General features: G+C 39.7%; 1 protein-coding gene across 15 annotated transcripts in view; it reads left to right on the forward strand.

The window, feature by feature from the left end:
* The first annotated feature begins 57 nt into the window (after positions 1–57).
* The window catches only part of LOC148389374 (uncharacterized), a 14,196-nt gene continuing 1,142 nt past the window's right edge, over positions 58–13,111 (forward strand). Inside the window, exons 1-11 of one of the 15 annotated variants that reach the window (XR_015861729.1) lie at positions 58–1,094; positions 1,160–2,336; positions 2,417–2,492; positions 2,563–2,667; positions 3,313–3,382; positions 3,636–7,266; positions 7,486–7,589; positions 7,660–7,756; positions 7,851–7,939; positions 8,051–8,168; positions 8,244–8,298. Coding sequence is in view for 2 of the 15 variants with exons in the window: in XM_088392199.1 (XP_088248325.1) it covers positions 2,191–2,336; positions 2,417–2,492; positions 2,563–2,667; positions 3,313–3,382; positions 3,636–3,655 (417 nt within the window). In the remaining 13 variants the exon portion in view is untranslated. Of the gene's footprint in view, positions 1,095–1,159; positions 2,337–2,416; positions 2,493–2,562; positions 2,668–3,312; positions 3,383–3,635; positions 7,267–7,485; positions 7,757–7,850; positions 8,169–8,243; positions 8,299–13,111 lie in introns of all 15 variants that reach the window. The other 14 variants (XR_015861733.1, XM_088392199.1, XM_088392198.1 and 11 more) reach the window with 14 other exon arrangements.

Below are 13,111 nucleotides of genomic sequence, written 5' to 3' on the forward strand. Positions count from 1 at the left end.
AAGGAGCAATGGCCTATCCAAAGGAGCAATGGCCTATCCAAAGGAGCAATGGCCTATCCAAAGGAGCAATGGCCTATCCAAAGGAGCAATGGCCTATCCAAAGGAGCAATGGCCTATCCAAAGGAGCAATGGCCTATCCAAAGGAGCAATGGCCTATCCAAAGGAGCAATGGCCTATCCAAAGGAGCAATGGCCTATCCAAAGGCGCAATGCCATATCCAAAGGCGCAATGCCATATCCAAAGGAGCAATGCCATATCCAAAGGAGCAATGCCATATCCAAAGGAGCAATGCTATATCAAGTCAAGAATCAAGAAGCACGCTGCAAAAGTCAACATGTGCGGATCATGTGCCCAGGAGGGGGCAGTGTGGTTGCCTTTGGTTATGGGTGCACGACGGAAAGGTTGCAGGTGTGGCCAGTGTTTGGGGCTCTGATGGTTGGTCTTGCTTAAGAGGTGTGCTGTGGTTGTGGCTTGTCTGGATCCAGCGTTGTCTTGTGCTTTGTTGCCATTGACGGCTCACTTGGGGGAGGACGTGGTTACGTGGACGGAGACAAAACGAAACTTTGATGTGGATCCGATTGTTCCATTTTGCCATATGATGTGTACCATTTTGTGTCTTTTTCCTAACCTGCCACTGTTGTACTTGCTGCATTCTTTGTTCTCCCCCATCGGTGTAGGGCGGCGTTGGAGCGAGCCGATCCCGAATGTCCAATTTTGCAATTTGACTTGTACCATTTTGTCTTTTTCTAACCTGCCACTGTTGCACTTCATCTAACCCTAACCTACCACCGCTGTGGTACTTGCGTTCTTTGTTCTCCCCTAGGTGTAAGGCAGCATTGGAGCGAGACGGTAACATTTTGTGTCTTTTTCTAACCTACCACTGTCGTGCTTGATCTAAGCTGTGTGTCCTTTGTTCTCTAGGTGTAGGGGGCGGTGTTTGGGCGAGCCGGTCCACGAGGAAGACGTAATGATGCGAGCAGCACCCAACTCATTGCATGTTCTGCCATTTGCAGGCCGGACGCGAGAGGGGGGGGGGCGCACGGCCCGATCCGACCGGGCGCTGCTCACCAACCGTAGCTAGCCGCTGTGATCAAGTAAGCAAGTGACCGACAGCTTGGGGTCCTCTTTGAGTTTCAAACATTTGTTTCTGTTTCTGCAGATGGCGGCCGGGATGTGACACGATCTGATCAGAGGTGAACGGACCGCTGTGGCATCCCTCTGAAGTCGCAGAGTTCTGAGGGAGACCCGCTTCCCTGGAGGCGTCGACCTGCGCAGCTTCAACGTGTGAAATGTTTTTTTTTGTTTTTTTTATATAAATTACACCAGTGGTGTCCCAATGTCTGAGGGCTGCATACTGAAACAAATTCAGAATTCTTTGACGCAAATTCATTCATTCAATCAATCACGAAATGTTGCCATTGATATTTAGTGCTACAAAGCAGTGTCGTGTTCAGTCGTGTGGGGTGTTGATCAAGTTGCCCCGAGGCTGCCATTTGGACACCAATGGTGACATGTGTGGAGGGCTGCACGTGTATTGGAAAACTGCCATATGGTGGTCTAGGTTATTGACATGCACTTTAAGACAGCAAAGTTTTTTTTTTTCCATGTCTCAAATGAAACGTTTTCTTGCCTAACTATTTGTAATGAGTTAAGACGATAAGTCATTGATGTAAGTTAAAGTTAACTCATCCAACTGATTTCATTGCGATCAAATAGTTAACCTCCATCCAAGAATTTTGCACAACTTGCCTCAATGCAGTGGTCTGGCCCAATACTGCCATATCATTGATTTTCCAATATGTTGTGCAGCCCTCATTGAGTGCCAAACGCGCAGCGACAGCGCCCGCGCAAGCGCCCGCGCAAGCGACGGCAAGCGCAAGCGACGGCAAGCGCAAGCGACGGCAAGCGCAAGCGACGGCAAGCGCAAGCGACGGCAAGCGCAAGCGACGGCAAGCGCAAGCGACGGCAAGCGCAAGCGACCGCGCAGCGACGGCAAGCGCAAGCGACCGCGCAGCGACGGCAAGCGCAAGCGACCGCGCAGCGACGGCAAGCGCAAGCGACCGCGCAGCGACGGCAAGCGCAAGCGACCGCGCAGCGACGGCAAGCGCAAGCGACCGCGCAGCGACGGCAAGCGCAAGCGACGGCAAGCGCAAGCGAGACTTTTGTGCTTGTCTTGCTAGGTGGGAGACGATGTATGAAACGAAGAGCCGATGGACGGAGGACACCAGACCCGCGATTGGTGAGCGGGGTGCAAAGGAAGGAATCACCCAAAGAAAGCAGTCGCCAAGTGTTGAAGAGGAGCCTGATGCACGACTGGCCAAGGCTGGCCAGAGGCGGTGACATGGCAATCCAATCTGCAAGCCTACTGTACACACTGATGGTTTTAATTTGATTTCCTTATTTTTCTGCCTTTCAGCTGGCAGCGGATGGGGCGAGCGCCAGCCTGCACCGAGAGGGACTGGGCTGCACCCACAAGACCAGGGAGGGGGCAGGTAATCAGTCCGTTGACAGAAGTGAGCCGCATGCAACTGAGTGCCATTTGTCTTTTTGCACTTGTGCGAGGCGGAAGACGAGTCCAACACCGGCCGGAGCAGACCCGGACCTTGGCCCGTGACGAGCGGCCCACACGAGACTGATGGGTGCCGATGCAGCCAGCGTTTCGGGGGGGTATGACTTTGTTTTTTCTTTTGTGCTTTCCCTACCCCTGTCTGTTTGAATAGGGTAACTAGTAGCACGCACGGGCATTTGGGTTGCTGTGACCCTCTAGATACGAATCGGCAAAGTAGACACCCCCTGCCCTCCTCCCTCCCCCTCTTCCTCCCTCTCTCGCTCTCTTTCTCCAACGCGCCCGGCAGTACCTGCATGGCCTGGTGCACTCAGGGTGGAACGTGGCTATACCTTGCCCTTTGTGGAATACCAGGGTATAATGTCTGCCAGACTGGGTCCCAGTGTCGTCGACGGTGTCGAGGACAAGGAGATTCTCCGTGACGCTCTCTGTGACGTCACGTTTTCCTCTTTTTTTTCCCACTCGGGGCCAAGCCAGCTCTACTCAGGGGGAACTGGCCGGTTGCGCTTAAGTGCGCACCAAAGCCTCTTATCTCCTCTCGCTCCCTCCCTCACTCCTTTTTTGTAAGGGGTTAAACATTTCATAACCCGGATCGCTCCAATGCGGGAGGGCCGTATGACACATGCGCCAGCCCGTGCGTGCCGCTAGTTACCTGATTCAAACTTACCTTAGTCAAGGTTGGGGGGGGGGGGGGTGCTAGTGAAATTTTTCCCCTTGCAAAAACCACCACAATGTCTGCCTTTCAGGATTGCTGGGGCACTGGATCTGATGGATGCCTGCACAGAGAGGGACTGGACAGGACCGCGAGACCAGAGGGTAATAATAAAAAAACTTTATTTGTAGAGCACCTTTCACACATGAAATCCAGCTCAAAGCACTTTACAACAAAGAAATTATAAGCATTGAATTCTTCATATAGGAACAGACATAAAAAGAAAACAAAAACATTCATGTGTACATACGCTATTAATAAAGGAGCTTAAAATAGGAGCACGCTTTAATAGACAGGTAATGAGTACGTCCACAGAAGTGAACCGCGTGCAACAGAGTGCCGTTTTTCTTTTTGCAGTGGCACGAGGCGGAGGATGAGTCCAAACGTCGAATACCGGCCGGGGGGGGAGCCAACATTCGCCCGTGATGAGCGGCCGACACGAGACGGACGGGTGCGGATGCGGCGAGGGCAAAACGCCCAGCCAGCATTTAAGGAGAGTATGACTGTTTTTTTCTTTTGTCCTTTCTTTCCTAAATCCCTCCCTCCACTTTTTCACTGGGTGTGCACACTGGCTATCTGCATGATGCCTCTTTCTTTCTCTCTCAGCGCTGCGTCATTTTGCAATATTGTTGTTTTACTGTTGTTTTTTTAATCATGAAATGAACTGTTTGTACTGTAATTGTGTGTGTGTGTACCACTGAACTGCAATTAAACTGTGAACTGAATTCAAGTGGTCCATTTTAAACATTGGCATTGGCAGTCTATCGCGCATACAAACTGGAATCATTTGAGACATTCTCAATGACAAGACAATTGTAAAGTTAGGCTGAAACAAAATTGACTTGTTAAATATGCAGTGTCAGGCTTTTTATTTATTTTTTTAACTACACAAAGAAAAGCTGCATGCATTCTAAATTGTTGACAAAAGCCAAGTAGCCAGACACCCATAGATGCAAACGACAAGTGTACAAACGGTCTCTGTTGCGATCAGTAAGTCATCTTTGGCAACCCTGCTTTAAAATGGCCACCGAACTCAGAATCTTGCAGAATGTTGGTACATTTTTCTGTACGAGTAAAAGCTGTTTTAATGTGGTCAGAGACATTTTTTGGTTTGTTTTGAATCGTCATGCATCATGTGGGCATTCTTGTGAATAAAATCAACAGTGGTGTGTTTGCTTCCTGTTGGTGGTCTTGTAAATAAAGTCAACTTTGGTGTCATCGTTCGCGATGTGCCTCAACCGATGGTGCATCTCTTGAATGTGAAACTTCTTGCATGTTTTGTTGCAGGGCTTGGCGTCCCCATTGGCTGTCCGACTACAAAGAAGGCTGCTGCTGTCCAGTCCAGGTTGCTGCTATAGTCAATTTAATGTATAAACATAGCGTGTAACTTCCAGGACCTTAGCTTTCAATTCAAAGCAGTTGCGTAACTACACGGCCAGCCTCGGTACATGTACTGGGTGGTACCACTTTTCAAGGACTTTTCAAACTGAACTTTGACGTGGAGCTGAATGTCCAATTTTGCCATACGACTTGTACCATTGTGTATCTTTTTCAAATTCCACTGCAGACCTCAATCGGAAATCAAATTAAGGGGGTTTTTATTTCAAAGTTTGTGCCCCTAGTTGTCTCTCTATGTACAATAAAAGAGTCGAGCACGAACTTATCGATGCTGCACTTGCAGCTTTTTTTAAATAGTAATTAAAAGGTCGAATTTCCTCCAATATATAGTTTTAAAAAATGTTACTGAATGGGTGAAACGTATGAGAGTTTAAAAAATAAATAAAATTAAAAAAAGGCTTGTGGAACTTTTGTTAGCACTGTAGTGCAAGCAAGGGGGGGCTGGGCAGGGTGGTGGGCGACTGTTCCATAAAAAAGAAATGATCAGACATGTATACATTATGGCACAAGTCCTGCACAACTTGATGTATGCTTCAAGAATGTACATTAACATTATGATTTGTTTATTGAATTGAATTACATCAAAATTATATTTGTCTGTGGAAATATGAAATATGGTGATGTCTAAAATCAGTCCATCCCTTCACTTTGCTATTGTCTTCTTTCCCCTCTGAAGGTTTTTATAGATACTGATAATGGTGTTACAAATACTTTCATGTACAGTGTAAATCCCCTTCAAGGAAATTTAATTTATATACGTGTGTATATATATGATAAATCTGAATCTAATGGTGACCTCAAGTGTTTTTAAATATTTCCATCTGTTAATTTCCTTTGGGCCGAGCCCCCTCCGGCCTGCACCTGTAAACTCCTCCATCATAATACATTTCCAAGCTATGTAAAAATGAAAAAATATTGCCATTTACTGCCATATTGCAGGTGCAGGAAAAGTTTTTGGTCACTTTCACGTTCCGCAGGAGCTAAAAGTTTTCCCGCAGGTGCACTTAACGAGGGAATCACACGGACACTCCATTAGGTACACCGCCCTTTTCAAGTGTACCTAATAACAGGCCACTTTATGAGGGAAATATCATGGTCAAAGGTCACAGGTGTCAAGCTCTAGTCCTCGGGGCCGCGTTCCAACATGTTTCCCAAGATTCCCTCGTTAAGTGCAGGTGCGTGAAAAGTCGTGTCATCGTGTTTGTCGTATCATTGTGTGTGTGTGTATCACTACTGCAGTGTAGTGTTGGCTCGTGAGTGAACGATGGGTTCAAAAGAACGAATGTTTTCAGTGAACGAGAGTGAACGAAAAGATCTAAAGATCTTTGTAGCCATGAGGGAAAAACTTGTTTGGACCCGTTTGAAAATCATTGATTTGATATGACTCAAGAATTGTCTCTGTGCAACGGTGTGGTGTTTCTTAGCAACTGACTTGAAAATGAGTCCACGGGAGCACTGCAACGGCGGCAGAATTTTTGCAAGAACAATTCATTTTAGGATGAACTCTCGGTACAAATATTTTCATTTGATTGAAGGCAATGGCGTTAACCACTCGATCAGAGCTCTTGCTGTGCTTAGGGTTTGTGTTAGGCTTGCTCTCGCTTTTGCTGTGCTTAGGGTTAGGCTTGCTTATGCAACCAAATCACCTCAGTTGTTTATCACTTCCTCTGATATTTTTGAACTTACCGTAATTTTCGGACTGTAAGTCGCACCGGAGTATAAGTGAGCAGCAGGGGGGGGCCCCATTTCAACCCCTTCCACTGAGTGCCAAGCAGGGAAGAAATGGGTACCATTGTTATAGTCACTGGTATGACTCGGCATGGGTTTGAACCCACAACCTCCCAGTCTCAGGGCGGACACTCTCCTCTTCGGCCACTGAGCTGGTAAACACTTGTGTCGTAGTATAACACTTATAGTCGTTTTTAAATAACGTGTATACCTATATACGCCTAAATATTGTCATCCAATATATCTACTGCAATTTCACATTAGATTGCTGGTTTGAAATTTGCTTTTGATATTATTATTTTTAATAAACATTTATGTTAAAACGTGTCTGGCGTCTTATTCCTTGTTTTTATATTCGCCAATTAAAACATAAAAATCAGACATTTTATATGACAATATGTGTAGGTACACTACACGAGGTTAAAAAAAAAAAAGAGAATAAATAAATAAAGGGTTAATTGCACAACAAAAGCACGTTTACAAATATACAATACAAATATACTCGATACAAATATTTTCATTTGATTGAAGGCAATGGCATTAACCACTCGACCAGAGCCTGCTCGGGAACCAAAGGAGATTTGGTCATATTGATAGGGTATCCTCCATCCAAACATGTTCGGTGTTGAAAGTTTCAACGGATAGTCCGAAGCAAGCCTTTCCACAGTAGTCACCATGACAGGCGACCACCTGGTGGCGTCAGTGTGCCGAGCGCCGTTGGACGATCAGGAGAAGAAGATTTGAATCGACGGATGTGACGTCAGGGCTTTAGGTCAATTGAAGACAGGTGTGCTCGCTCAAGGGGAGTTATCATATGCAGGTGCCACCGAGCGCGGGCCGGCGGCGGCGGACGGTTTCTCAGGTAAGCGAGCATGCTAGCAAATGTTTGTCGTCTTTGTCGTTTAAAAAAAAAAATCCTCTTTTAATATTCATGATTTCCTTATTTCTTAAAACTGACCAAATTTAAACGGATGTCTTCCTTTAGTCCAGCTCGTTCCAGCGGCATTGGTCTTGTGTATGTATGATTTTGTGTGTGTTTTTTAATAACGTTTTCATACCTTATTTTATTGTATGTAAATAGCTGTTAGTCACGTGACCCAATGTGGAGGTACTTGTGGGCGGGGCCTGCTAAAAGACCAACTACGGAAGCTCCCCAAGTACTGATGTGCATTCCAGTTCTTTTAGGTGAACTGAATCTTTAGAATCTCTTTGAACGAATCGTTCACTCACGAGCCAACACTATTTGGGTTTTCAGTCTTGAGGTGAGCGTTGGTTGCCCTTCTGTCACTGTCATGGACACGAGTCTTTGGTCAAGTGGTAAACGTCATTGCCTCTAACACGATGGAACCATGGTTCGGGACCCGACCTTACCCGCGAGCTGTGCTTTGTCGATTTTCACTCACTTCTGCATAAAGTTTGTGACTTTTTTTTTTTTTTTTTTTGAAGGCAGGTTTCAGTCTTGCCTGTCGGAGAGGTGGGCGTGGTCAAGCCAATTTCAGTTGCGCTGTGATTGGTCAGACTGAATTTGGGCAGAGGTAGGAGGCGGGCAAAGTGGCACTTAGGTTTTTGAAGGCAGTTTTCAGTCTTGAGGTGAGCGACAGGCGCAACCGCCCGCGTGTGAAGTGGCCTGTCACGTGGTACGCTAGTGTGCAAAGCACCATTGGACGAGCAGGCGAGGAAGATTTGAATTGACGGATGTGACGTCATGTCTTCGGGTGTTGTCAAATACCGGTGCAATCACCCGCGCAGCGGGCGGTTTCTCAGGTAAGCTAACATGCTAGGAAATGTTTGTCGTTCATTGGCGTTTCTCACGACGGACGCCTTGTTTGTTTGTTGCAGGATTCAAGGCGAGTTATCAAATGCAGGCGCCACCGACCGTGTGGCGGTTTCTCGGGTAAGCTATCAAATGTTTGTCGTTCATTGCCGTTTCTCACGACGGACGCCTTGTTTGTTTGATGCGAACAAATATCTTGAAAATCTTTTCACACTCGTCCCGGCCACCGCGACTGTCGTTTTGCCGCTACAGTATTTCAAACCTCTTTGGCGTTGTGTTTCGTCAAATTAACAATGTTGCATTACATATAGTGTGCTATTTCCGTGTTATGCAAACTGATGAATGTGACAAATTTGTTACGTCATGTTCAAATCTATTCCAAGATGGCGCCCGCCCGCCCGCCTTCCGTTATGCAACAAACATTTGCGAGCGTGATTTTCTCCCGTTTAGTCGACTGCTCGATTCATGCCGACATTTTTGAGTGAGTTGATGGATGATAAAATTAAATTATTATAATTCGGATACTTTTGTAATTATTATAACTCATTACAATATACTGATAGTTGTATACATATTTTAAATATAAAACTGGAGTTGGTATGTGTAATTGTTGCAAAAATATCATGCCATTGCCACTCTACTCAATGTCTATAATTGTAACTCCCAGATGCAGAGCAAATAGTATGGTATGATATTGTATGGTATTGTATTGTATGTATTGTATTGTATGCATTGTGTGTATGGTAGCGTATGGCAGGGTATTGTATGTGTTCTATGTCCATCCAACCCATCCAGCCACCCACCCATCCAACCCACCCATCCAGCCACCCACCCATCCAACCCATCCACCCATCCATCCACCCAGCCACCCATCCATCCAACCCATCCATCCAACCCATCCACCCACCCATCCACCCACCCATCCATCCACCCAGCCACCCATCCATCCAGCCACCCAGCCACCCATCCATCCAGCCACCCAGCCATCCACCGCTTATCCGGACGTCGGATTGCGGCGGCAGCAGCTTTAGGAGGGACTCCCAGACTTTCCTCTCTCCAGCCACTTCATCCAGCTCAACCCAGGAAATCCCAAGATTTGTATGTATTGTTTGTTTTGTTGTTTTTTGTTTTGTTGTTTTTTGTTTTGTTTTTCTTGTTTTGTTTTTTGTTTTGTATCTATTGTATTGTATGTATTGTATTGTATGTATTGTATGTATTGTATGTATTGTATTATATGTATTGTATGGATTGTATTGTATGTATTGGGTTTTTTTTTTTGGTTTTGTTTTTTTTTGTATGTATTGTATTGTATGTATTGTATTGTATGTATTTTTTTGTTTTGTTTTTTGTTTTGTTTTTTGTTTTTTTTGTATTGTATGTATTGTATGTATGTATTGTTTTGTATTGTTTGTTTTGTTTTGTTTTTTGTTTTGTATGTATTGTATGTATCGTATTGTATGTATTGTATTGTATGTATTATTTTATTTTTATTTTTTTGTTTTTTGCTTTGTTTTGTTTTTTGTTTTGTATGTACTGTATGTATTGTATTGTGTGTATTGTATGTATTGTTTTGTTTTTTTTTTTTGTTTTTTTTGTATTGTATGTATTGTATGTATGTATGTATTGTATTGTTTGTATTGTTTGTATTGTATGTATTGTATTGTATTGTATGTATTGTATTGTATGTATTGTATGTATTGTATTATATGTATTGTATGTATTGTATGTATTGTATTGTATGTATTGTTTTTTTGTTTTTTTTTGGTTGTGTTTTTGGTTTTTTTGTTTTGTATGTATTGTATTGTATGTATTGTATGTATTGTATGTGTTTTTTTTGTTTTTTTTTTGTATTGTATGTATTGTATGTATTGTTTTTTTGTTTTTTTTTGTTTTGTATGTATTGTATTGTGTGTATTGTATGTATTGTTTTTTGTTGGGTTTTTTTGTTTTGTTTTTTTTGTTTTTTTTGCATTGTATGTATTGTGTGTATTATATTGTATTGTATGTATTGTTTTTTGTTGGTTTTTTTTGTTTTGTTTTTTTGTTTTTTTTGCATTGTATGTATTGTATGTATGTATTGTATTGTCTGTATTGTATGTATTGTATTGTATGTATTGTATGTGTTTGTATTGTATGTATTGTATGTATTGTATTGTATGTATTGTATGTATGTGTTGTATGTGTTGTATGTGTTGTATGTGTTTGTATTGTATGTATTGTATGTATTGTATTGTATGTATTGTATGTATTGTATGTATTGTATTGTATGTATTGTTTTTTTTGTTTTTTTTGCATTGTATGTATTGTATTGTATGTATTGTATTGTATTGTATTGTTTGTATTGTTTGTATTGTATGTATTGTATGTATTGTTTTTTGTTTTTTGTTTTGTATGTATTGTGTGTATTGTATTGTATTGTATGTATTGTATTGTATTGTATTGTATGTATTGTTTGTATTGTATGTATTGTATGTATTGTATGTATTGTATGTATTGTTTTTTGTTTTTTTTGTTTTGTATCTATTGTGTGTATTGTATTGTATGTATTGTATTGTATGTATTTTGTTTTGTTTTGTTTTTTGTTTTGTTTTTTGTTTTGTATGTATTGTGTGTATTGTATTGTATGTATTGTTTTGTTTTTTGTTTTGTTTTTTTTGTTTTGTTTTCTTTTTTGTTTTGTTTTTTGTTTTTTTGTATTGTAATTATTGTATGTATTGTATTGTATGTATTGTATTGTATGTATGTATTGTATGTATTGTATTGTATTGTATTTGTATTGTATTGTTTGTATTGTATTGTTTGTATTGTATTGTTTGTATGTATTGTTTGTATGTATTGTATTGTATGTATTGTTTGTATTGTATTGTTTGTATGTATTGTTTGTATTGTATGTATTGTATTGTTTGTTTTGTTTTTTGTGTTTTGTTTTTTGTTCACCCATCCACCCACCCATCCATCCATCCACCCACCCATCCATCCACCCATCCATCCAGCCACCCACCCATCCAGCCAGCCTCCCAGCCATCCACCGCTTATCCGGACGTCGGATTTTTTTCTATTGTATGTATGTATTGTTTTGTTTTGTTTTTGGTTTGTTGTTTTTTGTTTTGTTTTGTTTTTTGTTTTGTATGTATTGTATGTATGTATTGTATGTATCGTATTGTATCGTATTGTATGTCTTGTATTGTATGTATTGTATTGCATTGTATTGTATGTATTGTATTGTATGTCTTGTATTGTATGTATTGTATGTATTGTATTGTATGCATTGTATTGTATGTATTATTTTTTGTTTTTTTTTGTTTTGTTTTTTGTTTTGTATGTACTGTATGTATTGTATTGTGTGTATTGTATTGTATGTATTGTTTTGTTTTTTGTTTTGTTTTTTTTGTTTTGTTTTCTTCTTTTTTTTTGTTTTTTTGTATTGTATGTATTGTATCTATTGTATTGTTTGTATTGTTTGTATTGTATTGTATGTATTGTATGTATTGTATTGTATTGTATTGTATTGTATTGTATGTATTGTATTGTATGTATTGTATTGTATTGTATTGTATTGTATTGTATTGTATGTATTGTATTGTATGTATTGTATTGTATGTATGTATTGTATTGTATGTATTGTATTGTATGTATTGTATTGTATGTATTGTATTGTATTGTATGTATTGTATTGTATTGTATGTATTGTATTGTATGTATTGTATTGTATGTATTGTATTGTATGTATTGTATTGTTTGTTTTTGTTTTTTGTTTTGTATGTATTGTATGTATTGTGTGTATTGTATGTATTGTATGTATTGTATGTATTGTTTTGTTTTGTTTTTTTTGTTTTGTTGTCTTTTTTGTTTTGTTTTTTTGTATTGTATGTATTGTATGTATTGTATGTATTGTATGTATTGTTTGTATTGTATTGTATGTATTGTATTGTATGTCTTGTATTGTATGGATTGTATTGTATGGATTGTATTGTATGGATTGTATTGTATGGATTGTATTGTATGGATTGTATTGTATGGATTGTATTGTATGGATTGTATTGTATGGATTGTATTGTATGGATTGTATTGTATGGATTGTATTGTATGGATTGTATTGTATGGATTGTATTGTATTGATTGTATTGTATTGATTGTATTGTATTGATTGTATTGTATTGATTGTATTGTATTGTATGTATTGTATGTATTGTATTGTTTGTTTTGTTTTTGTTTTTTTGTTTTGTATGTATTGTATTGTATGTATTGTATTGTATGTGTTTTTTGTTTTTTGTTTTGTATGTATTGTATTGTATGTATTGTTTTGTTTTTTTTTTTTTTCATTTGTTTTTTCTTTTTTGTTTTGTATGTATTGTATTGTATGTATTGTTTGTTCTGTATTGTTTCTTTTTCTTTTTTTTTATGTTTTGTTTTGTTTTTTGTTTTGTATGTATTGTATTGTATGTATTGTATCGTATGTATTGTATCGTATGTATTGTATGTATTGTATTGTTTGTTTTGTTTTTTGTTTTGTATGTATTGTATGTATTGTTTGTAGTGTTTGTTTTTTCTTTTGTTTTTTTGTTTTTTGTTGTGTTTTTCTTTTGTTTTTTCTTTTTTTTTTTTGTTTTGTATGTATTGTATGTATTGTATTGTATTGTATTGTATTGTATGTGTTGTATGTATTGTATTGTATGTATTGTATTGTATTGTTTGTTTTGTATTGTTTGTTTTGTATTGTTTGTTTTTCTTTTTTTTTTAATGTTTTGTTTTGCGCCGCGTCATTTTGCAATATTGTTGTTTTACTGTTGTTTTTTTAATCATGAAATGAACTGTTTGTACTGTAACTGTGTGTGTGTACCACTGAACTGCAATTAAACTGTGAACTGAATTCAAGTGGTCCATTTTAAACATTGGCATTGGCAGTCTATCGTGCATACAAACTGGAATCATT

The sequence above is a fragment of the Syngnathus floridae genome, chromosome 12 (assembly GCF_059516105.1).
Source record: "Syngnathus floridae isolate MCC-2025c chromosome 12, RoL_Sflo_1.0, whole genome shotgun sequence".
Lineage (NCBI taxonomy): Eukaryota > Metazoa > Chordata > Actinopteri > Syngnathiformes > Syngnathidae > Syngnathus > Syngnathus floridae.